The sequence below is a fragment of the Megascapheus bottae genome, chromosome 8 (genome assembly GCF_031878675.1).
Source record: "Megascapheus bottae isolate mThoBot1 chromosome 8, mThoBot2.hap1, whole genome shotgun sequence".
Classification (NCBI taxonomy): Eukaryota; Metazoa; Chordata; class Mammalia; order Rodentia; family Geomyidae; genus Megascapheus; species Megascapheus bottae.
Window position 1 is genome coordinate 54,643,309 of NC_143516.1, and position 26,165 is coordinate 54,669,473.

General features: G+C 39.5%; 1 protein-coding gene across 2 annotated transcripts in view; it reads left to right on the forward strand.

Moving 5' to 3' along the window:
* The window catches only part of Rngtt (RNA guanylyltransferase and 5'-phosphatase), a 233,839-nt gene that overhangs the window by 196,059 nt on the left and 11,615 nt on the right, over window positions 1–26,165 (forward strand). Inside the window, exons 15-16 of one of the 2 annotated variants that reach the window (XM_090338446.1) lie at window positions 18,251–18,374; window positions 20,190–22,773. In XM_090338446.1, coding sequence (XP_090194572.1) covers window positions 18,251–18,374; window positions 20,190–20,353 — 288 coding nt within the window. In that variant the 3' untranslated portion in view covers window positions 20,354–22,773. Of the gene's footprint in view, window positions 1–18,250; window positions 18,375–20,189; window positions 22,774–26,165 lie in introns of those variants that run through there. The other variant, XM_090338447.1, reaches the window with a different exon arrangement.

Here is a 26,165-nt window from a genome sequence, read left to right on the forward strand (position 1 = left end):
ATGTGTGTCTGTGTCTGTGTCCGTCCATGTGTGTCCATATATGTTCACTTATCCTAGGGATTGAACTCAGGGCCTACGTACTTTCTCTGAGCTTCTTGAGCCACACCTCTGCTTCTGGCTTTTGGAGGGGGATTTATTAGAGATAGAAGCCTCATAGAATTTCCTGCCCCTGCTGGCTTCAAACCACAATCCTAAGATCTTAGCCTCTTTTTTTTTTTTTTTTGCCAGTCCTGGGCTTGAGCTCAGGGCCTGAGCACTGTCCTTAGACTTTCTCAAGGTTAGAGCTCTACCACTTGAGCCTCAGCACCACTTCCGGCTTTTTTCTATGTATGTGGTACCGAGGAATCGAACCCGGGTCTTCATGCATGCTAGGCAAGCACTTTAACCACTAGGCCAAACTCTGGGTCCCAGATCTTAGCCTCTTGAGTAGCTAAAATTACTAGGTGAGAGCAACCAGTGCCCAGCTCATTTGAGTTTTATACACGTTAAACGAGATATTATCTTAGAGATCCTAGTAGGGATGCAAAGTATTTATCCACCACTTACTATTAAACTTTGATTAAATTACTTAACTCCTGTGCCTGTTTTTTTTTTGTATGTAATATGGGGATACTAATAATACCTATACTATAGATTGGTTGTGACAATTGTATAAATTAGTGTAAAACATTTAGAACACTAATTCCCACTAAGTAGATGTTCAGTAATTACTACACAGGCTGATCGAAAGTTATTAAATTGAAATATAATAATAGATACTATAAAAGAAAGATAGTAATATAATGTAAAGAAAATTGTAGAGAAGATAGTAAATAAGGGGCCGTGTTATGAATTAGTACATTTTATAATGGGAAACTATAGACAGGGTATGACTGGATTTGCTCGTTTATTTATTTTTTTTGCCAGTCCTGGGTTTGAACTCAGGGACTGACCACTGTCCTTGGGATTCCTCAAGGCTAGAGCTCTACCACTTCTGGCTTTTCTTTCATATAATTTTTTTGTGATTCTTTTTTTCATATATTTTTATTGTAATTAATAGAAGGGTTACATTATATTCACCAGATAGAAGGTGCATTACTTCACAAACATTTATACCCTTTCTCATGTCTTGGTCCCCATTTCCCTCCCCCCACCCCAGCCCCTCATCTTGTTTTTCCCCCTTCCCTATCCTATTTCAAATAAACAAATGAACATATATATAATATATCAGATAACAGGGTAAAATACTGTAACCATATGAGATAACCAAGGGACAGCAAAAGAGATGAGAGATAACATAGTACATTAAGGACAACAATCACTGGAGGTCCTTTCATTTAGCCTCATCCTATATAGCCTTATGTATCTAGGTTTTGCTCTATTGTTAATCTCTGCTAGGAGAGCCCAAGGTTTGTATTAATTATGACAAATGAGGGAAATCATTGAGCCTATGTTCCTTTGGGTCTGGCTTACTTCACTTAATAGGATTTTTTCCAAGCCTTTCCATTTCCTTACAAATGACATGATGTCATTCTTTCTGGCAGCAGCATAGAATTCCATTGTGTATAAATACCACATCTTGTTGATCCAGTCATCAACTGAGGGGCATCTGAGTTGGTTCCATATCTTTGCTATGGTAAATAGTGCTGCAGTGAGCATTGTCATGCTAGTGGCTTTAGTATGTCCTTGTTTCTGGACCATTGGGTAAAAGCCAAGTAGTGGAATTGCTGGGTCATAGGGGGGCTCTATGTTTAGTCTTTTGAAGAACCTCCACACTGCTCTCCATATTGGTTGAACAAGTTTGCACTCCCACCAACAGTGTAGTAGTGATCCCTCCTGGCCACATCCCCACCAGCATCTGTTGTTATCAGATTTCTTGATCATGGCCATTCTAACTGGAGTGAGGTAGAATCTTAGATTTGTTTTGATTTGCATTTCTTTTATGGCTAGAGATGTGGAGCATTTCTTCATAGGCCATTCTTATTTCTTCTTCAGGAAGTCTCTCGTTAAGTCTTTGGTCCATCTTTTAATGGGATGGTTGTTTCTTTGGATATTAGTTTTGGAGTGATTCAAATTTTTTAGTTGTAGATGTATTTTAGATATGAGGCCTTTGTCTGTTGTATGGTTAGTGAAGATTTTAGGCTTTCTAATTAATTTGTTAGCTATGTCTCTTGCCATACAGAAGCTCTGCAGTTTGATGTGGTCCCACTTATCCAGACTTTCTTTGATTTGTTGTGTTTCTGGGTCCTTATTAAGAAAGTTTCAGATGCCAGGAGTATGGCCTAGTGGTAGAGTGCCTGCCTAGCATGCTCGAAGACCCTGGTTTGATTCTCGGTACCACATACATAGAAAAAGCCAGAACTGGTGCAGTGGCTCAGGGTAGAACACTAACCTTGAGGAAAGCCCAATGACAGTGCTCAGGCCCTGAGCTCAAGCCCAGGACTAGCAAAAATAAGTAAGTAAATAAATAAGTAAATAAAAAAGAAAGTTTCGACCTGTGCCAAGGAGACCTAGTGTAGGTCCTATTTCTTCTTGTAAAGTTTTCAGTATATCTGCTTTTACCTTCCAGTCTTTGATCCATTTGGAATTCATACTGGTGCAGGGTGGCAAAGAAGGATCCAATGTTAGTTTTCTGCAGGTGCTTAACCAGTTCTGCCAGCACCACTTGTTGAATAGGCTGTCTTTCTTCCATTCTATTTTTTGGCTCCCTTATCAAAGATTAGGTGGCCATAGGTCTGTGGGTTAATAACTGTTTTGGTTACGCTAGCTCTATAATAGAGTCTAAAGTTTGGTATTGAAGTTCCTCCTATGCTGTTCTTTCTGCTGGGGATTGTTTTTGCTATACGGGATCTTTTATTATTCCATATGAAATTTGGGGTTGCCTCTTCTATTTCTTTAAACAGTGACATTGGGATATTGATGGGTATTGCTTTGAATTTGTAGATAGCCCTTGGCAAGATTGCCATTTTCACGATGTTAATTCTTCCAATCCAGGTGCATGGGAGGAAAACCATTTCATAAATTCCGCCTTAATTTCCTTTTTCAGGGTTTTAAAGTTTTCATCAAAAAGGTCCTTTACATTCTTAGTTAATTCCTAGGAACTTTCTTTTCTTTGAGGCTATTGCAAAAGGAGTTGCCTTCCTGATTGTTGCCTTGTTCTTCTCATTGTTGGCATATAGGAAGGCAGTTGATTTTTGAGGGTTAATTTTATAACCTGCTCTCTTGTCAAAGTTTCGAATCAGCTGAAGCAGCTTGGGAGTGTTGTCTAAAGGGTTCTTTAAATACAGAATCATGTCATCTGCAAAGAGTGAAAGTTTCACTTCCTCTTTCCCTCTTTGGATCCCATTTATGCTTGCTTCTCACCTTATTGCTCTGGCTAGGAATTCTAGTACTATATAAAAGAGGTGTGAAGAGAGTGGGCATCCTTGTCTCATTCCTGATTTTAGAGGAAATGTCTTTAGCTTTTTGCCATTAAGTATAATGCTAGCTGTGGGTTTGTCATACATAGCCATTATTCTGAGGAATGTTCTATTGAATCCTAGTTTCTCCAGAGCTTTTAGCGTAAAGGGGTGTTGGATCTTGTCAAATGCCTTTTCTGCATCTACTCAGACAATCATGTGATTTTTTTGTCGTTGCTCCTGTTGATGTGTTGAATTATATTAATTGATTTGCGTATATTGAACCAGCTTTGCATCCCTGTGATGAATCCTGTTTGACCACAGTGTATAATTTTTTGATGAGTTGCTGATGATGGTTAGCCAGTGTTTTGTTGAGAAGTTTCACATCAATATTCATTAAAGAAATGAGTCTATAGTTCTCTTTCTTTGATGAGGGTCTGGTTTTGGGATGAAGGTTATGGTGGCTTCATAGAATGGCAAAGAGCCTTTGTTTTCAATTTTATTGAAGAATTTGAGGAGTATTGGTGTGAGCTCTGCTTTGAAGATCTTATAGAATTCAGCTGTGAATCCATCCAGCCCTTGGCTTTTCTTGGATGGGGGGTCTCTTATTGCCATTTCTATTTCAGTGCTTGAAATAGGTCTGTTAGGTTGGATTAGGTCTTTGTTCAGTGTGGTTATGTTAATATTGGCTAGCAATTCATCCATTTCTTCTAGATTCTCAAATTTATTGGCCTAGGATTGGAAGGTATTCCCTTATGATGCTCTGGATCTTGGTAATTTCTGTCGTGATATTACTATTCCCATCTGTGATTTTATTTATTTGGATGTGTTCCCTTCTTTTTTTGGTAAGATTTTCTAAGGGTCTGTCAATTTTGTTAATTTTTTCAAAGAACCTACTCCTTGTTTTGTTGATTCTTTCTATAGTTTTTGTGGACTCCAATTCATTTAATTCTGCTTTTATTTTAATAATTTGCTTCCTTCTACTGGGATAAGGGTTGGTTTGTTGCTCTTTTTCCAGGAGCTTAAGGTATGATATTCACTTCCAGCTTTTTTCTATGCATATGGTACCAAGGAATCGAACCCTGGTCTTCATGCATGCTAGGCAAGAACTCTACCACTAGGCCAAACCTCCAGCCCATGTTGTGTCACTGCCCGCGGCAATGACACGTCACTTCGGAGGCATACTGGGAATGATCACAGACTCAAATAGCTGCAAGCAGAGGTCGTTTATTTCTCTCTTCTTTCTTCTCTGCCTCTCTCCTGTCTCCTCTCCCTTCTCCGTCTTTTCTCCCTCTCCCTTCTTTCCTGCAAACCCCACACTATTTATATCCTTAAGCAGCCAATCACAGTAAAGGTCATCTGCAAAGCAGCAAACAAACCTGGAAGAAATCTAGCGATCCACTCTATTCACAAGCACGGAAGAAACAAATCAACAAATGCAAAGAAACTTCCTGGTCAGCAAGTACTGACTCATTAGCGAGCTGCCAGGTGCCATCTTATAATCTTACTTCCTCAGGAGGCTGAAAGCAGTGGTCTCCAACATCTCCCCCTTTTTTATTTTAGAAAAGAAAAGAAAAGAAAGGGAAAAAAAGGAGAAGACCTAGGATATGTGGGGCTACCATCATATCAGATCGACTGTGCCTATCTTAGGTGTCTCCAAGCTCGTTAGTCTTCTTACCCATCATGGGATCACCAAGTACTCTTTACTTGGCTCCTGTCTTAGGTTGATAGGCTAACAACTGGGATTTACCCGTCTCTGACTATCAGCTGTCCTTTTAAGCAAGCCAGACCTGCGGGAAGGCACCTGTTTCCATGGCAGCAAACACCTGTTGTAATCAGAATTTGCTGTCTACGTTGACTTTGCATTATTTTACACAAGCAATATAGACATATTACAATTATAACACATAAAAACAAACCCAAGCCAATCAATCCTGCCCACCTTTGACCAAATCCCAAAACAGTCTCAAATAAACATGACCAATCACCCAAGGTTGGAATGTCAATATGAGTCCAATTATTTGTGTACGTAGAGAGGCGGTCAAGTTATCAACTTGAGCATTCTATGTTATGTCCAAGTTCCGGAACAGGCAGCTACACAAGAGGTGCTCATCACCTGCTCCAGAATATTCAATTGTTCTTGGGATGAATCAACTCGTTGATTAAGCATAACAATTCCAGTCCTCAGTTGGATTTTGATAAAAGATGACTGAGCCACAAAATTAGCTCTTGAGGATCCTTGACATCCAGTTCAGGAGGGTGGCCAAGGTTGTTCAGGTTCCCAGCAGCTTGGTATTCATTCCAGGAACTGTACTCGTGCTAAGTAGAAGAGCCTTCATCTTGACCGACATGCTTCTGAGGAGCCTCCACCGTCTGACGTGTCAGTCTCTCTCGCACCCAAATGGGACTGTCAGCATCCTGTGGAAAAACAGAAACACTTCCTTGCCCCCCCCATGAGAACAGGGTCTGGTCCTTTCCAATTTCCTGAAAAACTGTCTTTCCACAATACTAAAGGTTTATGACTTCTAGAAGGATTAAAATGTCTATCTCCTGCAGAACGTCCTTCAGCATCAAGAGTTAAAAAATTTAAAAAGAGCTATAGCAAGTCTATCCTTGGGAGTCTTCCAATCCCCCCCTTTTTGTTTTAAAAGCAATAGTTTTAATGTCTGATGTGCACGCTCTACTATCCCCTGTCCTTGAGGATTATAAGGAATACCTGTTTTATGAACAATATTTAAAGTTGCACAAAACTGAATAAAGGAAGCAGATGTATATGCCAGACCATTGTCTGTTTTTATACTTTTAGGCATCCCCATAGCTGCACATGCATGCAGCACATGAGATATGACATCCTTAACCTTTTCTCCAGCATGCGAGGAAGCAAATATGAATCCGGAAAAAGTATCAATAGATACATGCACATCCTGCAGAGTACCAAAGCTAAGCACATGAGAAACATCCAGTTGCCAAATATGATGAGTTGTAAACCTCTTGGATTTATACCCAGATGAACTACTGGAAGGGAGGGAGCGCACTTTTGACATTGTCTAACAATCATTCGGGCTTGCTCTTTTGTAATATTAAAGCACTGTTTAAGGGTCATACTATTAACATGGAATTGAGAATGAAAGCGAGTAGCCTGTTCCATTACTGAAAAAATGAAGATGGTTTTTGTAGCCAAGTCAGCTAATTGATTTCCTTTACTTAATGGGCCTGGCAATCCCATGTGAGCTCGTATATGCCCAATAAAAACAGGATCTCTGCGTTTCCACAAAATTTTTTGAATCTGGAAAAACAGAAAAGGCGGGAGTTTGTGGTGAAATAGGTCCAGCAGTTTCCAGAGAAGGAAAAAGCTGAACAATATACAAGCTATCAGAAAAAATATTTAAAGGAACATAAGGATAGCATTGTAAGGCTACAATGATAGCCTCCAATTCTGTTAGTTGAGCGGACTTATGAGGGGTAACGTGTAAGTACAGTATTTTTAGTAACCACAGCAGCAGTGCCAAGAGAAGATCCATCTGTAACTACTGTCAAAGCCTTTGGGATGGGATTCTTTTTAACTATAGTGGGAAATATAACAGGATGTTCTAAACAGAATGATAATAAACTAGATTTGGGAGGATGATTATCAAAGTAGGCTTGAGTAGAGCATCGTAAAATGACCCATTCATTGGTATTTCCGATTAAATATCCCAGTTGTTGAAATGTATAAGGGGTAATAATTTTACAAGGATGAACTCCAAAAACCTTAAGGGAGGTAGTAAGGGCTTGCATAATTAATTCAGTTATCATAGATGGATAAGGCATAATAACTTTCTTTGGGGAGGTTGAAAAACGGACCCACAAAAGAGGACCCTCTTGCTAGAAAACTCCGGTAGGTGTATAAGCAGAAGAAATTACAATAAACATGAGTTCTTTAGAAAAATCAATACGATCACAATGAGCTCTTTCTATAGCTTTTCTACAAGAAGCAAGGCTTCTCTTTCTTCTGGAGTAAGCTCCCTAGGAGACGAGGGATCAGGATCCCCTTGTAATATCTCAAATAAGGGTTTAAGTTGTCCTGTAGACAGCCCCAAGGAGGGATGTAGCCAATTAATATCCCCTAAGAGATGTTGAAAATCATTTAAAGTAATCAATTTATCTTTAGCAATTTGAATTTTTTGTGGCTTAATACATGTACCCATAATTTGATATCCCAAATAAAGAATAGAAGAACCTGATTGTACCTTTTCCTCAGCTATATGAAGTCCTTGACTCTTTAACATATCCGACATCAGGCCAAAAAGTTGTAAAAGTAAATTTAAATTGGGGTGTGCTAATAAAACATCATCCATATAATGTATTACCATACGTCAGGATAGCTTTCTCTAAGGGGCTTAATGGCTACATCAACATATCACTTCTCCAACTTAGTTTTCTTGAAAAGTTGTTTGATTGTTCTAGTTCTTTTGAGACTTCATATAAGATCCTGTGACTTTCAGAATCAGATTGTCAGTATTACGTTTTCTAGCCAGGCACATGCCTGCTATTCCAGCCCTCAGGAAGCTGAGAAAGGAAGATTGCAAGTTTGAGTCCAACCTAGGTAACATAGGTTGCCTCAGAAAGAAAATCTGTTGAAATTCTACTTGTTTCTTTGTTGAATCTGTTGATCACTTTTGAGAAGAATTTATATCTTAGCATTAAATCTCCCAGTTCAAGAGTGTAGTATATCTCTCCATTTATGTAAGTCCCCTAAATTTTTGCTGTACTTGCTAGCATATTGCACAGATGCTACAACTCTTTTTAGATTTTTTAGATTATTCTATGTTTTTAGTACCTATTTATTATTGGCATATAGGAATGCCTTTGGGCAAAGTGTGGTGACACATGCCTATAATCCCAGCATTCAAGAAGACAAGACAAGATTGCTGAAGGCCAGTCTGAGCTTTCTCAAAAAGAAAGGGGGGAAGGAAGAAGATGTTTGGTTTAAATGTCAATATATTCTGTATCTACTTACATTCTGTTTTCCTACATACATTCTATTTTTGTATATATTTTGCACATTTTTCTACATATTAATAATATATGAACACTTAAACTAAATATATTCCTCTCACTATTCCTTCCTTCTCTCTTCCCTCCTCCTTCCCTCCCCCCTCTTTTTCTCTTCCTCCTCCTCCCCTCCCTTCCTCCTTGTCCTCCTCTCTTTTCCTTTTTTCAGTCTCACTACTTATCCCAGACTGGCCTTAAATTTGTTGTCATCTTGCTTCACAAGTGCCAGAATTTCAGACTTGTAACACCATATCCAGCTAAATATGTATTTAATACCCTTGTATCCTCTAGCCTTGTTAGTCTTGGTTGTCAGAGCCTCCTTATAGATTCTTTCTATATAGATAATGTAATCTCTCAAGAAACAACTTATTTTCCTTTTTCTAACTTTTCTATCTTTTATTTGTTTTTCTTTTAGGTGCAGGAATGTCTTGATTGGATTTATATTTTTCAAAAGTAAATCTGGCACAGCATAAAAATTGTACAAAAATGATACTGTAAGGAAATGTAAAGTGAGAGCAATTTGGAAACTCCTGCAGGAATCTGAGATACACTGATAGCTTAAACTATAATTTAAAAAAAAAAGGTTGGGGGAAACAAATAGACATATTGTAGATATACTTGGAAGTAGAATTACTAGGCCTTAGCAATGGGTTAAATTTGAAAAAATAAGAGAAAGGGATTTGGGTCACCTAGAGTTTTGTCATCAAGAACTGGATGATGAGCCAGGGGTCGGTGGCTCATGCCTGTACTCAGGAGGCTGAGATTAGGGGATTGTGGTTTAAAGCCAGCCTGGGCACAAAGAGTCTGAGAGACTCCTATCTCCAATTAACCACAAGAAAACAGAAAGTGGCACTGTGACTCAAAGGAACTTAAGCTCAATGGTTTCCCTCATTCGTCATAATCAGTAGAAACCTTGGGCTCTACTAGCAGAGATCTGCAATAGAGCAAAATCTTGATACATAAGGCCATATAGTATGAAGCTAATTGAAAGGACCTCCAGGATATTGAAACAAAAGCCATATAACGAATGATTGTTGTCCTTTAATGTACTACGTTGTCTCTCATCTCCTTTGCTGTCCCTTGGTTATCTCATATTGTTATAGTATCTCACTTTGTTATCTGATATATTGAATTTATTTGTATTTGGTTATTTGAAATTTGATAGGGAAGGGGGGAAAACCAAGACGGGTGGGGGGTGTGGGGGGGAGGGTAATGGGTACCAAGACATGTGAAAGGGTATCGTTGTATGTGAATTAATGCACCTTCTATCTGGCAAATATCATGTAACCCTTTTACTAATTACAATAAAAAAAAAAGAAAAAAAAAGAAAGTGGCACTGTGGCTCAAGTGGTAGAGTGATAGCCTTGAGCTGAAGAGCTTAGGGACAATGCCCAGACCCAGGGTTCAAGTCCCACAAGCCTTCCCCATTACCCCCTTCCCCCTCAAAAAGAAAGAAAAATCAGCTAAAATACATATAATAGACATGTATTTAGAAGAGTATATAGGGTATAAGGAATTTGGGGAATGAGTAAGATCTATGTGGGATGTTCTTCAAAAGCCTATAGAGATATCTGTGGAAGGACTACTTTTGTGCCTCAACATACCAAGATCATGATACATGTAAATGAAATGCCTTTGGATACATTTTAATCACTGTCTAAAGTATGTGTCCTTCTTCATTCCTGCCTACCCATCCATGTTCTCTCTTCCTTTCTTCGGACCCCTCTCCAAACTGGCTTTTCGTCATCCTGTAAATCTTAAATATCATCTTCTTAGACTATCCCACCTAAAATTTTGTTTCAGTGACATATGGTTTCCTTCATAGATCTTGTTTCAACAATTACTTTGTTTACTCTCTGCTGCTCCTCTAGACTTCTTTACAAAGTGCAAATATTTACCTACACTGCCACCCTGTTAGCTCACCACTTCCCAATCTGTGTCTGGCAGGTAGCTTCTCATTATTTGCTGGCTACTGAGAGAGAAAATATGAGTTTAGGGCTCGGAAAACTTGACAAGGGTTAAACTTTTGGAGTTAGCCATATTGCAGGTATTATTTAAAGCTACAGAAAGGATTGGCTGAGCATTTAGCCTAGTGGTAGAATGCTTGCCTAGCATGCAGGAAGACCAGGATTCGATTCCTCAGTACCACGTACATAGAAAAAAGCCAGAAGTGGTGCTGAGGCTCAAGTGGTAGAGCTCTAGCCTTGAGAAAGCCCCAGGACAGTGCTCAGGTCCTGAGCTCAAGCACAGGACTGGCAAAAAAAAAAGCTACAGAAAGGTAGATGAGATTGCTGGAAAAATAACCCCAAACAGTGCAAACTATAAGGACTTGAGAAGTTGGTAAAGAAGTATAAGAAGCAGTAGCAAAGATAAAGCAGGAGCCACAGGATGCCCCAGAAGCCAAGAAAAGAGAAAGGATTTCAGGAGGCTGCTAACTGTGCAAGTCAGCACTGAGGGTCAAACAAGTGCATTGGATTTAGCAGCATAGGGATAGATAATTGGTGAACTCAGCAAAAGTTTTGTTGAAGTAGAAAATGTGGAAAGCATGTTGCAATAAAGGAGGATGTTGAGTCTTAGTAAATGTGAAGTAGAGGAATACCAGGTCTGTAAAATGTTACTGACCTGCACAGCAGTCTTTAGGTTAATTCTGTATGTCAGCTAATACTCACTTTCACTCACGTAGGTGTTTAGTAACTCAGTGTATTTTATAACTTAGTGTTGAACTAAAACATTTACTTCAGTTCTGGAGTAGGATGTTTGAAACTTAAATTCAGAATGGATGAGAAAAGCTCTTTTTAAAAATTATTTTAGGATTGTATACTTTGGAACATTGTTTTTGTTTTTTCCACCCTTTTCAGAGCCTTATGATGTCAGCTTAGGAATAGAAGCCTCAACACACTGCCTGCTGCAGTGGCACTGCCATGATAAAAAGAGAGTGTCTTTGTGATTCTTGTACCTAGCCTTTTGCATTTGTGGGGCCAAGACATCTGTACCATATTTCAGTCAAATCTTTACAGGAAAATGACTTCATTATTTATATTCCATAATACCAGGTCTATAATAACTCAGGGAATAGAATAAGGCATGGTAGTCTTAAGGAAGGCTTGTCCTCGAAACTTGCCTATTAAACTTCCTAGACCTGTGATTGAGGATGAGACTATTTTAACATCTCTTAGCCGTGGTCTTCATACTTGTAAGAGGGTACCACTATAATTCTGACCCCCTTTAGACTGTAGTTCAAATTCAGTAAGAGTATGAATGAATGATTGAATGAGTATATCATGAATGCACTATATATACTCAGGGCTAAGTGGATTTGTTCTTGATATTTATTTACATAAAATTAATACTACATTTTCAGAAATGGCTGGTGCTGCTGCTTGCTCAGTAAAAAACAACGTGTAGAGGCATGGATATGAAAAAATCTTGGTCTTTTCCTTTCCTTTCTTTCTTTGTTGTCATGAGGGGGAAATGATGCCTTTACCATCATGAGAGCAACAATGTGCAATGCTTCACTGCACCGTCAGCAGCCAGCACGAGAGGATGTGACTGCATTATGTTCATTCGCGCAGTGAATGGAGCACGTTTAGGCCTTAAAATCATGGTTTTTGTTTTGGAGAGGGAGAAATGTTGATGGAGGCAGAAGAAGGCTTAGAGATAGCTGTGACTGGCTGGTTGTGTTGTGGGCCACACTGAGGGTATCCTGGGAACTGACAGGAGCTCCACTCTTTAGCTCCATCCTTAGCCTTGCTAACTTAACCAGCCTTCAGCAGTACTGCTTCATTGAAAAGCTGAGGCTAAGGATTCCCTGGGATTTAATAAACCCCTAAATGTCTGCGGTAGTAGATCTATGAAATGGATGTAGAGGCCAAAGGGGTAACTGAATGAGTTTACCATGATGAGAGAGTAGAAGCAAAGATTTATCAGAACACTTCCAAGTGAAGCTCTGGAGAGTGGAGCATTCATTGAATGTCACTGCTGCTGCTGCACCCATTTGGAGTTAGGGACAGACTTTCTCCTTTTCTTCTTTCATTCTCCTTTTCTGCTTCTCTTTCTCCCTTCCAGTAGCATTTTTAAAAAGTAATTTATTTTCTGTTGATATGAAGGACATCATAAAATAACAAGCAAAACTATTTTTAATAGAGCCCCACCAAAATATTTTTGTTCTTATGAGAACCATTGATGCTAAGCCTTGACAATCTTCTACTGCCTTCAAGAGTGCTAAATCTATAACTTAACCTTAGAAATGACCCTTCTAAAACTTAATCTAGCTTCCTAATAGTAAATTTCTTTATTTTTTTTTCCTGTCACAGATGTGAGACTCTTGGGAGGAGTCTCTGAGCTTGAACTCAGGGCCTAGCCACTGTCCTTGAGCTTCATTTGCTCAGAGCTATGTTCTACCTCTTGAGCTACAGCTTCACTTTCAGCGCTTTATTATTTTTTATTTCTTTTGTTTTTGCCAGTCCTGGGCTTGAACTCAGAACCTGGGTACTGTCCTTGGACACTGTTTTCTGCTCAAGGCTAACACTCTGCCACTTGAGCCACAGTACCACTTCTGGCTTTTTCTGTGTATGAGGTGCCAAGGAATCGAACCCAGGGCTTCGTGCATGCTAGGCAAGCACACTACCACTAGGCTATACTCCCGGTCCCAACTTCCAGCATTTTTGTTGTGTAAAGATAAGTGTCTTTCCAGGTGTGGTAGCTCACATCAGTAATTATAGCTACTCAGGAGGCTAAGAGCTGAGGATCGCAGTTCAAAGCCAGCCCGGGCACTAAAGTCTGTGAGACTTCTATCTCCAGTTAACCACTAGAAAACTGGAAGTGGTGCTGTGGCTCAAGGGGTATGGTGGTAGCCTTGAACAGAAGAGCTCAGGGACAAGTCTTGAAGCTGGGCACCAATGGCTTATACCTGTAATCCTAGCTTCTCAGGATGCTCAATCTGAGGATTTATTAGAATTGGTAAATATAAGGAGTAAGTTATTACCATTAGAAGAAAGTGGCTAGAGGAAATATGGAAGCTCTACCACATGACTTTTCTGTTAATCTAAAACACTTAAAATTAAAAGTTAATCTCAGCACTTAAAAGATGGAGACAAGCGGATCTTGAGTTTGAGGACTGCCTAGGCTAGATGAGAGAGACTCTGTCTCAGAAAATTAATCAACTCACACATACATGCATACATATTTACATACACATATGCGTGCGTGGATGTATACATATATACACATAACACACACACACACATATATATATGCAAAAATAATGAAAGTTAAACAGGAAAAGAAAACATCCCCGAGAGAGAGAGAGAGAGAGAGAGAGAGAGAGAGAGAGGGAGAGGGAGAGGGAGAGGGAGAGGGAGAGGGAGAGGGAGAGGGAGAGAGAGGGAGAAATCCTCATGGAGGCATCCACACTGAACTACTGACCTATACAAAGGGACTCAAATAGTGATGTGTTTCTGTCTCCATAGGTGGAAATTGATAGAAGTGTTCCTGTCTGCATGGTGCTGCAGGTGCTAGGTCCAGTTCCACTAGCCAATCTCCTCACCCACATTATTGGCCTACTTAAACAATATTACATTGATACTGAGTGTGGGCTTTTTCAATGTAAAATACAGTGCTCTTCACCTATTCCAAAAACCACAAGACTTAATTAAATGTAATTATGGGTACAGATGTGAAATACTGATTTGTAAATACCATATTCTTTTTACTCTGAAGCTTTCATTAACTCAAATATGATAACGGTTGCCTATAGAAGGCCAGATAGTTTTCTATTTTACTAAATTACAATATGTAATGGACTGGGGATGATTCTTGTCATAGTAACAAATCAGAATATGGATACTGAAATTAAATTTCTCCACTATCTGCCAAATATTCTTTCAGTCTGTCCATTAGTAAAAACTGATTTTAGTTTATGCACATATAGGACATATATTCTCTTTTTATGAGGTAAATATATTTTACCACCTAACCAAATTAATACCTTGAAGAATGAAAAATGTCTGTCTTTGGAATATAGCTGGTGCAATAAGTTAAAAAAATGTTCAGAACAGTTTCTCAGTGTTATTGCTTGTCTAAAACCACTACAACAGACCGTTAATAATACTACTTAATTGCTGTACTCAGATGGAACAACGTGTCATGTATAACAATTCTAAAACGAAAAGCACAAGAATGATGAGCTATGTGATAAAGACTTATCATAATTGCTATCCCGTGGAAGTACAGACTAGCAAGCACATTCTTATGGTGTAATTTTCTTGACAGCTGTTCTCAAAGTATACCTTTTCATGTCAATATGATTCCTTTGGTGAAACTTTAAAACATCTAATCAAGTTGCTTTCAAAAGATGTCAAACACGCAAACAGACAAGACATTTGGTGTAATTATTGATAAGATTTAATATGATTAAAAATATTCATGCTACCTGCATTACCTAAAGCAGTCTACAGATCCAGTGCAATGTCTCAAACTCCCAATGTTATTTTTTTTTCAGAAATAGAAAAACAATTCTAGAATATATATGGAATCTCAAAGGACCCCAAATAGTTAAGGATAAACAAGGTTGAAAGTTTCCTGATTTGAAAACATACTAAAAAGGAGCAGTAACTTAAATAACATAATTACTGGTATATAGAAACTGACAAAACATCTGAAAACAAAAACCAGATAGCTGGGAGTGATGGTGTATGCCTGTCATGCCAATACTTGGGAGACTGAGGCAGGAGTGTGGTGAATTTGAGATCATCCAGAGCTACAAAAAAAGAGCTTGTCTCAAGGCAACTTAGAAAGGACAGAACAGACCGATGAAAGAGAACAGAGTCCAGGAAGAAGACTTTATATATATTGCCAAGTGATTCTTTTCACAGATATCATAATTACACAATTGGGAAGGGATAATTTCTTCAATAAATGATTCTTAGAAACCTGGATATCGCATGCTGAAAAAAAAGTTTGGACCTTAACCTTATAGCATGTAATAAACAGACTCAAAATTACTTTAAAAATGGAAACATAACAGTATTGAACTGTACGCAATAACCTAATACCATGAACTTTTTTTTCTTTTTTTTTTTTTTTTGCCAGTCCTGGGCTTCAGCTCAGGGCATGAGCACTGTCCTTGGGCTTTCTCAAAGTCAGAGCTCTACCACTTGAGCCTCAGCTCCACTTCCGGCTTTTTTCTATGTATATGGGACTGAGGAATCGAACCTGGGTCTTCGTGCATGCTAGGCAAGCACTCTACCACTAGGCCAAACTCCCGGTCCCAATACCATGAACTTTTGAAGTACTGAGAAGAAAAAATAAACATAGGGAGAAACTAAAGGACATAAGATTTGCCAACGATTTTTTGGATATGACACCAAAATCATAGGCAAGATTATAAATAAATGAAAGGTATTATATTAGACATTAAAACTTCTCTTAAAACTTTTAAAATCAACAAAATTATAAAAAAGCAACCTGCAAAGTGGTAAAAATGTTAAACACACACACAACACACACATACATACACACACACGCGCGCGCGCAGCCAGAAGTGATAAAGTGCTAGACTTGAGCAAAAAAAGCTCAGGAACAGTGTTTAGACCCTGAGTTCAAGTCCCAGGACTAGCACCAATCAAAAATAAATAAGTAAATGAATGAACTCCTACCCCATGAATGAACCTCAAGAATATTGTATTAACTGAAACAAACCAGTCACAAAAGGATAGCTCCTATATGGTTCTTCTCATTTGAAGTACTAGTCAAAAATCATAAAAAGAAAATAGAAAGGTGGGTTACCAAGGACAAGGTCAACTTGGCAACTGGTGTTTAGTTGTTATAGAGTTGTCACTGTATTACAAGATGAAAAAGTTATAGAGCTCTGTTGCACAACAATGCAAGTATGCCTAACAGAGCTGAACTGTATACCTAAAAATGGTTAAGATAAAAGTTTTTGCTGCAGCTTTAGAAATGTTTCATTGCTCAATTTTATATTAACATCAATTTTACTGATTATTTTGAGCCAGAAACTTCCATTTATTACCCATGTAATGACCCAGCAAATTAAGACATCCATTGTCTATTTGAGAAATTACGAAATGGAGGCTTTGAAAGGTTTGCAAATTTATTTCTGTTATGCATAACCCAGATGTAGTTACCTTATTGAAGAAGTTGCCCACTGTTTTGGATATAAACAAGGACTTGGAAGAGATAGAAAGTGAGTTCCATTGGTATAAGTAGGGTAGGATGGTTGAGACTTCAGTGGCGATTCTTTGCTCAGGGGAGTCTGTTCCAGGGCCGCTAGAGTTATTAGAACTGTCGAGATTAAAAAATGCAAATTGTCCGTGTGAATATCTTACTCATTAAGGAAAAAGGAATACAGTTTGAAAATTTTTATGAACTGCCCGATCTGTGAATTGAAAGCATCTTGTAAAAATGCACATCCCTTCATATTCCTAGGTGGTAGTGAATATGTGGATAGGAAAATGAGAATGCTTCAAATAATGCTAATGAAGTTAAATGATTGCAATCTACCATATATTGTGAGGCAAAGTTGTTAGCTGTGAAAGATGAGGACAAAATTAAAATATTACCATGACTGGCATTTGATTTGAAAACTGCAAAGATAAACTTGGGTTCCTTTTTATGAAAACCATCCTCACAGCCCAATAGCATATCTTTTAAAAGGTTCTGTGGTTTCCATGGATACCTGGTAGCTTTGATAAAGTTGTAATCCATATTCAATCATCCAAGGCAAAGAAACTTACCAACTAAAGTCAAAAGTTGCTTCATCTCTAAATTCATAGTTTGGAAGGTGGAAGGGTAACTAAGTAGTTCCTAGATAATTATATTGATTGAAAAGCAAAATTTTGGGGAGACATGTTGCCTGGATTTGATCCTCATGTTTACTCTTTATGTGTTCTTTATGTTCTCTTGTTTGCCTAAATGTAAGAAAGAGGGCTGCGCCTATCAGGAAGCTGAGATCTTAGGATCAAGGTTCAAGGCCAGACCAGGCACAAAAGGACCTGAGACTCTTTATCTCCAGCTAACATCTAGAACACAGGAAGTGGGGGTTGGCTCAAGGGTAAGATGGTAGCCTTGAGCTGAAGAGCTCAGGGACAGTGCCCAGGCTGAGTTCAAGCCCCTTGACCCACCAAAAACAAAACAAAACAAAAAAAATGAAAAGAAAAGAAAAAAAAAAGAAAGAAAGAAGATTGCCTAGGTTTTGACTAGGAGTTTAGGATAGTGAGACATTTCTGAAAGTTGGTGAAACCCAGGCAGTATTCTCAGTTTCTGAAAGCCAGAGCGATTGAGGTACTGTTGGAGACATTAGTCTCCATGGTAACATATTTGCATTTGGCCCACGAGTGGCTGGCTGCTTTCTGCTTAGCTTCTTTTAATTGCTATATATTGACAGCCATTTTCACGACTACATATAAATGTCAGGTTAAAAAAAAAAAGGCACGTATGTTTCCGGGCGCTGGTGGCTCATGTGTGTAATCCTAACTGCTCAGAAGGCTAAGTCAAAGCCAGTGCAGGCATGAAAGTCTGTTAGACTCTTATCTTCAATTAACCACCGGACAACTGGAAGTGGCACTGTGGCTCAAAGAAGTAGAGCACCCATGCTCTGAGTTTAAGTCCTACAACTGACCAAAAAACAAACAAAAACCACGTGCAAGGGAATGTACAACAGTATCTATAGGTAGGCTTGATCCCATGTTACAGATGTCACACAGCTCTGAAGGAAGAGTTGCCAGGTAGCTTTGGTCTTTGCTAATGTGTCTGTCACATAGTAGAAGGAAAAAATCCTTTCAGATGATTTAAATATGTTCTTCAATTCTCTTTTAAAACAGGTGACAAAAGAACTCAAACAGTATGACAACAAAATTATAGAATGCAAATTTGAGAACAACAGCTGGGTCTTCATGAGACAGAGAACAGACAAAAGTTTTCCTAATGCCTACAACACAGCCATGGGTGAGTAGGAGAACACATTCGTGACTGTGGCATTGAACACCAGACGTTATAGTGCTGGACCCCAAAGCCTGGTGGACCAGAGTGATGTGGGCTCCACCCTTGTTGATAGACATGGTGTCTTGTTCTGATTCCTGTTGGGCTCCAGCCAGTTTGAATCCTCTCAGTAAAGTAGTGGGCCAGTGCCAGGCACCTAAAAGAGAAGTGTTAAAGAGCAGGACTCCGGGCTGTGTACAAGTTGCATTTATTGAACAACAAAACAGAAGCCAGGATCATTTCAGATCTATTCAAAACCATAAAAACCATTCTTTGCCAGATGGTTAAAAAAAAAAAGTTAGTGGGGGAAATGTAATTTCCAGCTTCTAAAATAGCTTACAAACAATGGAGAACAAAGTAACTGGAAACCATTTTAAAAACACAAAAATTGTTTATTCTATCCTTCAGAGTAATCTTTGGGTACAAGCTGAATTCTTTGAGAATACAGAGCAGTTAAATTTTTGCATGAGGAACAATGCAAATTGACTGAAGTTTTAAGCTATACTACTGGTAATAGTAATGGATTTTTTTTGTGGACCTGAAAACAAGTACTAGACAAGATGAAGATTAAGAGAGAAAGTGAAGTAGAGGTATATCTGAAGTGGAAGAGCATCAGCCTCAAGCAGTAGAGCTAAGCAGGAGTGCAAGACTTTGAGTTCGACCCCAGTAGTACCCCCCCCAACACAATAGAATTAGAGTACTCAGTGATGATGAGGATGAGGATGATGATGAGGATGATGATGATGACGATGACGACGACGCTACTGCAAGCTTATGAGAAAACAGAAAAGACCAATTCAGGGTTTTTAGTGTAAAAGTTTACCGTTGTGCCAGGCACTGATGGCTCTTGCCTGTAATCCTAGCTACTCAGAAGGCTAAGATCTGAGAATCATGGTTCAAAGCTAGCCCAGGCACATAAGTCCATGAGACTCTTATCTCCAGTTAACCACCAGAAAACCAGAAGTAGCACTATGGCTCAAATGGTAGAATGCTAACCTTGAGCCGAAGAGCTCAGGGTCAAGGCCCAGGCCCATAGTTTAAGCCCCACTACTGATCCCTTCACTCTCCCCCCAAAAAAGTTGTGCACTTAGTGGTTCTTATTGAGAGTAGCATCCATTCTCAGACAAAATGAATTTATTTCAAGAGTGGGAATGATATAGCCAAAGTGTGTTTTTCCCCAAAATCAAATAGACAAAATAAGGATGTGTGTGTGTGTGTGTGTGTGTGTGTGTGTGTGTGTGTGTGTGTGTGTGTGTGTGGCCAAGACAGGGACTTGAACTCACTGCCTGACACTTTTGCTCACTGGCAGGCACTCAACTTGAGCCATGTTTCTAACCTCCTAAATTTTGATTGCTGGGCAAAAGATGTTGTCTTTGTTATTAGGTAATTTATTGTGTGTGTTGCCTCGGGTAAGTCATGGAAGTGAGTGCACACTCTGCCTGTTGTGGAAGCAGGCGGCTGCTGGCAGCACCTCCGCTCAGGTCCTAGCAGTGTGCTCTGCTAGAGTCCGTTAATAGTTGTGGAGAAGAAAACTGTAGTGGAAACACATTATTACACATCTCTAAAGGTTTGGTAAAACTAAGTCCAGAGTAGCCACTAGAAAAGCACTTGCTTTGGAGCAGGGCGGAAATGAGTTTGACAAGAAGCCTGCCGTGGTGTGGTGTGGCATGGTGTGGTGCACAGGTAGCGAACCAGTACCAGTACAGGACCCAGGACCCCTCCCCTAGCTGGTGCTGAGTCCTGTCCTCATTATCTCATGTGAGACACTCGCTTTGTCCACAGCTGTGTGCAACAGCATCTCAAACCCCGTCACCAAGGAGATGCTGTTTGAGTTTATTGACAGATGTGCCGCTGCTTCCCAAGGACAGAAGCGAAAGCATCACCTGGACCCCGACACGGAGCTCATGCCACCACCACCCCCCAAAAGGCCGTGCCCTTCAACCTAAGCCCTGCCTCTCACACCAGCCTCATGAGGAACGATGAATGAGGAAAAATGCTGTCACCCCCGTTTTACAGCCAAGGAAATTGAAAGACAAGTGTGACCCGATACTGATACACATTTGAATTTTGTTTTAAAGGAAGGCACTGCAGCCAGCCTGCAAGCACTTGACGCGTTTGTGCCCTCGGTGCTGTAGGACACCACGGACTTACACGCTTAGTTACAGCTGACCCACTCTCCCTTGCTGTGTGGGATCTGAAGCTTGAAATATCCAGAATTTTAAATGCGATTGAGATCAGTGAAAGAGAGGGAGGCCTTGTTTACAGATGGATAGCCTTTACCTTTAATTTATAAAGTTAAAAATCTGGAACTGTGAGCACATAAGCATTGTACTTTCAGAAGTTGGATTTCAACTTTGGCAGATTGTCCTTTTAGAAATGTAGGCAATGGTATTAGAAATTCTTGCTATCAGTTATCATGAATTTTCCTACACTTCTGAAATTCCTGTATCCAAAACCAATAACAAGGTTGTAAAGTATTGTGTGATGTTAAAACACAGTGCTTGGTCTGGTTTTTATCATTTTAAGAATTTTTGTTTTGAAATATAAAAAGTAAAAAGCAAGTAAAGCTTCATTTGTTGTGAATTTCATTGTTTCTTTTTAAAAAATGCATTATGTTCGGAGTGTCTGGCTGGTAGCACTGTCCAGTTCATCTGCTGTGGTGGAGGCTTGTGTTACTTCCTGGAATTTCAGTCTACATCACCGTGCTGCATGTGCTGTTCTGCTGGAGACTTGCCTTCCAAGTTCAAGGGTTATCTCTGTTACACTCAGTAGTGTCAGCACATGGTAATCGGATTAAAATGAACAACTCACTGTGATGTGTGAGAACAATATCAGATATAATGTCACATTAGTGTCCTTGGACCAAAGGAAATGCTCGGGAATCCTTTGATTCATAGGTAATATCAGAGGACTAGAATGTAGTCACTAGAACATGCTCTTACACTGCTGGATAAACACAGAGACAAAGCAGAGACATTTGTAGGAGCAAAATATCTAGGAAATCAAGACATTTACTTTCAAGGCCAGAAAATTCTGTCTGTATACTATTTTAGGAATGTTATTTCAGTAATACATGTTTACTGATGGACAATGGGTACGAAGGCAGCTTATTGGCTGTCTGCCATTGTTAAGAAACTATGCCCTCATTGGTTTGTGAAGGAACATACTTAGCTAACTAAAGGGTAATGTATTTATTTTTAGAGGTACAAGTTTTAAGTATATGTATTTAAAACAAATTTTCGGACCTGAATTTTATATGTGTATGTGCATATATATCTGTAAGTATATGCAACAGTGTATATTCTTCTAATGCTTCAGTCAGACATGAAAACCCACATGAGTTACCTAAAAGACTGAAAATCTGACAGGATTTCTATAAGACATAGCACAGATTAACCAAAAACATATTTATATGCACCTGAGTTTTAATGTTTTTAAACAAAGTTTTCTCCTGCAGTACTTTTCTATAAGAAATACCAGAATTATGCTTGGTTTTGTTTGTTTGTTCCCAAGTTATGTAATATGTAATGAATTTATCCAAAATGCCATTTTAATGTTTTGTTCTTTTTTTCCCTAGAATGCTTTTGTACATTTAGGAATTTAAAGTTTAGACACCTGACTGTGGAAAGGGGAAATTCCCAAGGTTCCATTTGTCTTTTACAGAGTGAATCTACAAAAAAGGAAAATGCCTATGCAACTCCAAATGGTTTCCCCAGGCTCAGCTCCTCCTCTCTTGGTTTATTCTCGTTTCCAAGCCTGTGCAGAGGCAGGGCTGTTTTGCAGATACACAAGGGAGCTCTGCCAGTGATCTCTAATAGAGTTAGAATGTTTATGGTAATCGTAACCTTTGAAATGAGTTATGTGGAAAGAGCATCTCAGTTTCAATACACCCAGGTATTGTCTCCTGTCCTCTCTCATTTTAGCAGGACTTAATGTTCTCAAGCTATCCTTTCCTCTCTGTTCCAATGAAATATAATCAGTGGTGTTAAGATGTAGATCTCCCTTAGCTCCCAGCACACTGCCATCTGCAGTATCCTAGCCAGACATGTGGACAGGGGAGATGGGGGCAGGGGCAGAGGAGACGGGAGGCGAGACTTGGGCATCTCAAAGGAAACCCTTTCCTCCACTTGCTGCAGCATGGCTCTTTCTGAGACTAAAGCGTTTTTTTGGTTTTTGTTTTTTTGAAGATGAGAATAAGAAAAATTTGCTCTCCTGAGTTACCATATGTAAACAGCTTTTGCTTTTTGTTTGGAAAGAGTGTGGATGACTCTTGCCTGGATGGTTAGTTACATTTGCTTTCTGTGAAATGCGCAGAAATGTCAGAACATTCCTTCTAATTGTGTGTCTGTGTGCATTGTAATAAAACTCCTGGTTTAAAGTAAGTGTTGTCTGCTTTGTTGTACTTGTAGGGTTTTTATGTTCTTCTGTTGTGTCCCTTCTGATCCTGCTATTGTCAGCCTCACCCAGTGTAACCATATGATTTTGCTGAGAGAGAGAGAGAATGGGGGGGGAGTAAACTCACAACAGCAACTTGGAAAACTTATTTTCCAGAGAACCTGAGAAATTTGATTGACACGGGAAGGGATTATTTACTTGAGGTCTAGGAAGAAGGCCCAACTTCATGATTTGCATAATTTTGTTCATGTATGTTAATAGTCTACTATACGAGTATTCTGTTATAAATTAGTTTAATGCACTTAATTATTTTAACTTCTCAATAGCAAATATCCTGAAATGATGAAGTCATGAACTACCAATTTTCTGTCAGCTGCGCACATTTTTACATGGAATTTGCCATCTTAGAACAAGGTATATAGCATTTCCTGGCCAAAGTCAACAGCCAACTACTCTCAAGTGGAAAATCTGATGTTCCAGAGAATTCCCTGGCCTACATAGTCCCAGAAATAAATGTAGACTCTGATTCTGTGTTCTCATTAGAGCCCTTTGTCCTGTTTTTTTCTGTCGATAGAATGGTAACACTGATGAAAAACAGGTAATCAGCATTCCTAGATTTTGCCATGACTCTGGTACAAACCGATACTTTGTAAATCATTGCCATAATAGCAATATTCCCATGATTGAATATTTGCTGAGAACCAATACTCTCCCAAATACAGGTGTTTGGTGCAGGTAAGTGCCATTACAAAATATTCTTTAGACACTTAAGTTTTGAGCTGAACCGCATGGTGGTTTCCTAAACGCTTTCTTGGGAGAATGCTGCTTCTCCAGGCCATTTAATTGATTTCTGGGGGCTGGCAGTGAAAGGTTTCACCTACCTCCCTTTACTTGAAGAAGAAGAAGCTAAGAGTAGGGAAATGTGGACATTTTTAGCGCTTTATTTGACAGTTGAACTAAATGTGAATGATTACGCCACCATGAAAGGAAGTTTTTCTCATTAAGATGTGAAATTCCAGCACTAATTAGGAAGCAAGAGGTGGTTAAATCACATAGTGGACCAGCATTTTCTTGATAGCCGTCAAGTCTGATACTGGCAGGTCATCTATAGCCGTGGCTACCCTGGATATGTCGTTCTCCCCATCAACTGATATCTGGGTGACTACTGTTCTTGGCAACACAGGATTCCAAACAAGGACCACATGGATGGGGTCTTTTCTTGGAAAGTGTGTGTGTGTGTGTACATGTGCACAGATACTAGGGGCCTGGGTTCTATCCCTGAGCCTTTTTGCTCTACTGTGTGAACCCCTCTCCACTTCCTATTTTTCTAGAGATAAAAGTCTCAGGGACTTTCTTGTGTGGGTTGGCTTTGAACCTATATCCTCTGTTCTCAGATTCATGAGTCACTAGGATTACAAGCTAAGCTACCAGCATCTGGCAGAAAGGCATTGTAAAAATAATTATGTTGCCATCACTTAATACAGTCAAGAGACTTAGCATTCAAAAAAGAAATGGGACCTATTTTATAAGTACAAGCATTTACATGAAGCACATTTTATGTTATCTCCTTGTCTTAGGCTTCAACATTTCACCCCAGACTTGTGAAACCTTTATGTTGAGATCACACCTTAGGAGTGTGTTTCTGCCCTGGTGCAGTTCTGGCCAGGGGTATGTGAAACCTTGAAAGGAACTGCCTGTCTTAGTTTTATAACTCAAGGTCATGTTCAAAACCAGAGTTGACCAGGGTAAATTTCCTCACAGTGGTTGATAATAGGTTTGATTCTATTGTGCCCTTGTGATAAAAGGTATATAAAGTGAAAAATGGAATTGTCTCAATGTTGGAAAATGCTGTGTAGAAGGAAACTGTTAGCTATATGAGGAGCAGAAAATTAAACCTGGTCAGACATAACCTAGAAAACCAGAAACTAGATTTGATTACAAAACAGACCCACAGAAAGTCACACACTTTCTAGACCTTGAACTTGGTACATATAGTCTTGTTTTTCTTTTCCATCACAACTGCCAGTGATCTCTCGAAACTCACCTGCTCCTGTTACTCCCTCCTTGAAGAGCTGCCACATGATAGAAGAATCGTGGGTAAGGTGGTGCTCTCTTATTGCTCTATTTGGGGCGTGGCTGACCCCTGATGTGTGACTCCTAGTGGTTCCCACAGATCCATGCTTCACTGCCTCATGGGGTTGGTTGGCATGGGTCTCCGTGGAGCTGCAACTGCTAGCTGCTGCCCTTCATCTTGCCTCAGGGCACATCTGTGATGTTCTTTCTTGGTATTCCCTTCAGGTTGTGGGGTTGGGTCATCTCTAGCTCATAGCATGTGGCTTGTGGTAAATATAGGCACATAGTAGCAGTTGCAGCCAGAGATTCGAATAACCCTTTGTGTCCTTGTTCCTTAACTGCTTAGCCATATATGAGCTTAATCTTTTGTGTGTGTCACTTTAGCCTTCTCACCAAGATAGAAGTATAGAGATCACCTCTTTTTAAAGAATCTTTGTGGCTCTCTCTGATGCATCTTGTATATAATCCTGATCAAAAGTGCCTTGCCTGTTCTTTGCTTTTACAGTGCACACTTGTGCTTCTGAGGGAAACTTCCCAGCAGGGAGGATCTTAAGAAAGTGCCCTGAGCCTGCTGTGATGTGCTCAGGATGAGGTGTAAGGGAAGTTGCGTTTTTTAACCATGTCTTAGATTGCAGTGTGGGCTCATTGAACTGGCTGTGTCTTAAACTAGAAGGCTCAGCCTTACCCATTCCCGCCTGTTTTCTGATGTTTTCAAAGAAAAATCCTTTAGTAAACTGCTGAGGCTTTTCGGCAAGTTTTTAAAATAAATTCCAACTCCTGGTGCCTTCCTGTGAATCAGTGCTTTCATGTGGGAAAGGCAAGTGAAAGATAGTGTTCTGTTTTCCACAGTTGAATGCTCGCGTCCAGGATCTAAAGGAATAAGAAACTTCACAGTTTTTGTAGAAGTTCTGCTCTCCTCTGAAAGCTGTCAGGGGAACATTGTGTGATTTTGATCTCCAGTGTAAACACACAGAGTACTCTGATAACATGTGAAGATGAGGGCTTCGGAGATTCCCATTGAATGGCACAACCAAAGCTCTCCTGAAAAAATTTGCTCTTGAACATTTTTGCATGTCAGAGAAACTGCACACCTGGAAACATCTGACACAATAGGACTGAGACTAGCTCAGAGATAGGATACCGTAGTCCCTTAGCTTTTTCACTCAAGACTAATGCTCCACCACTTGAACAATACCTCCTTTTCTGGCTTTTTGGTAGTTAATTGGAAATGGGAATCCCATCTGTCTGTCAAGGCCAGTTTCAAACCATGGCCTTCAGATCTCAGCCTCC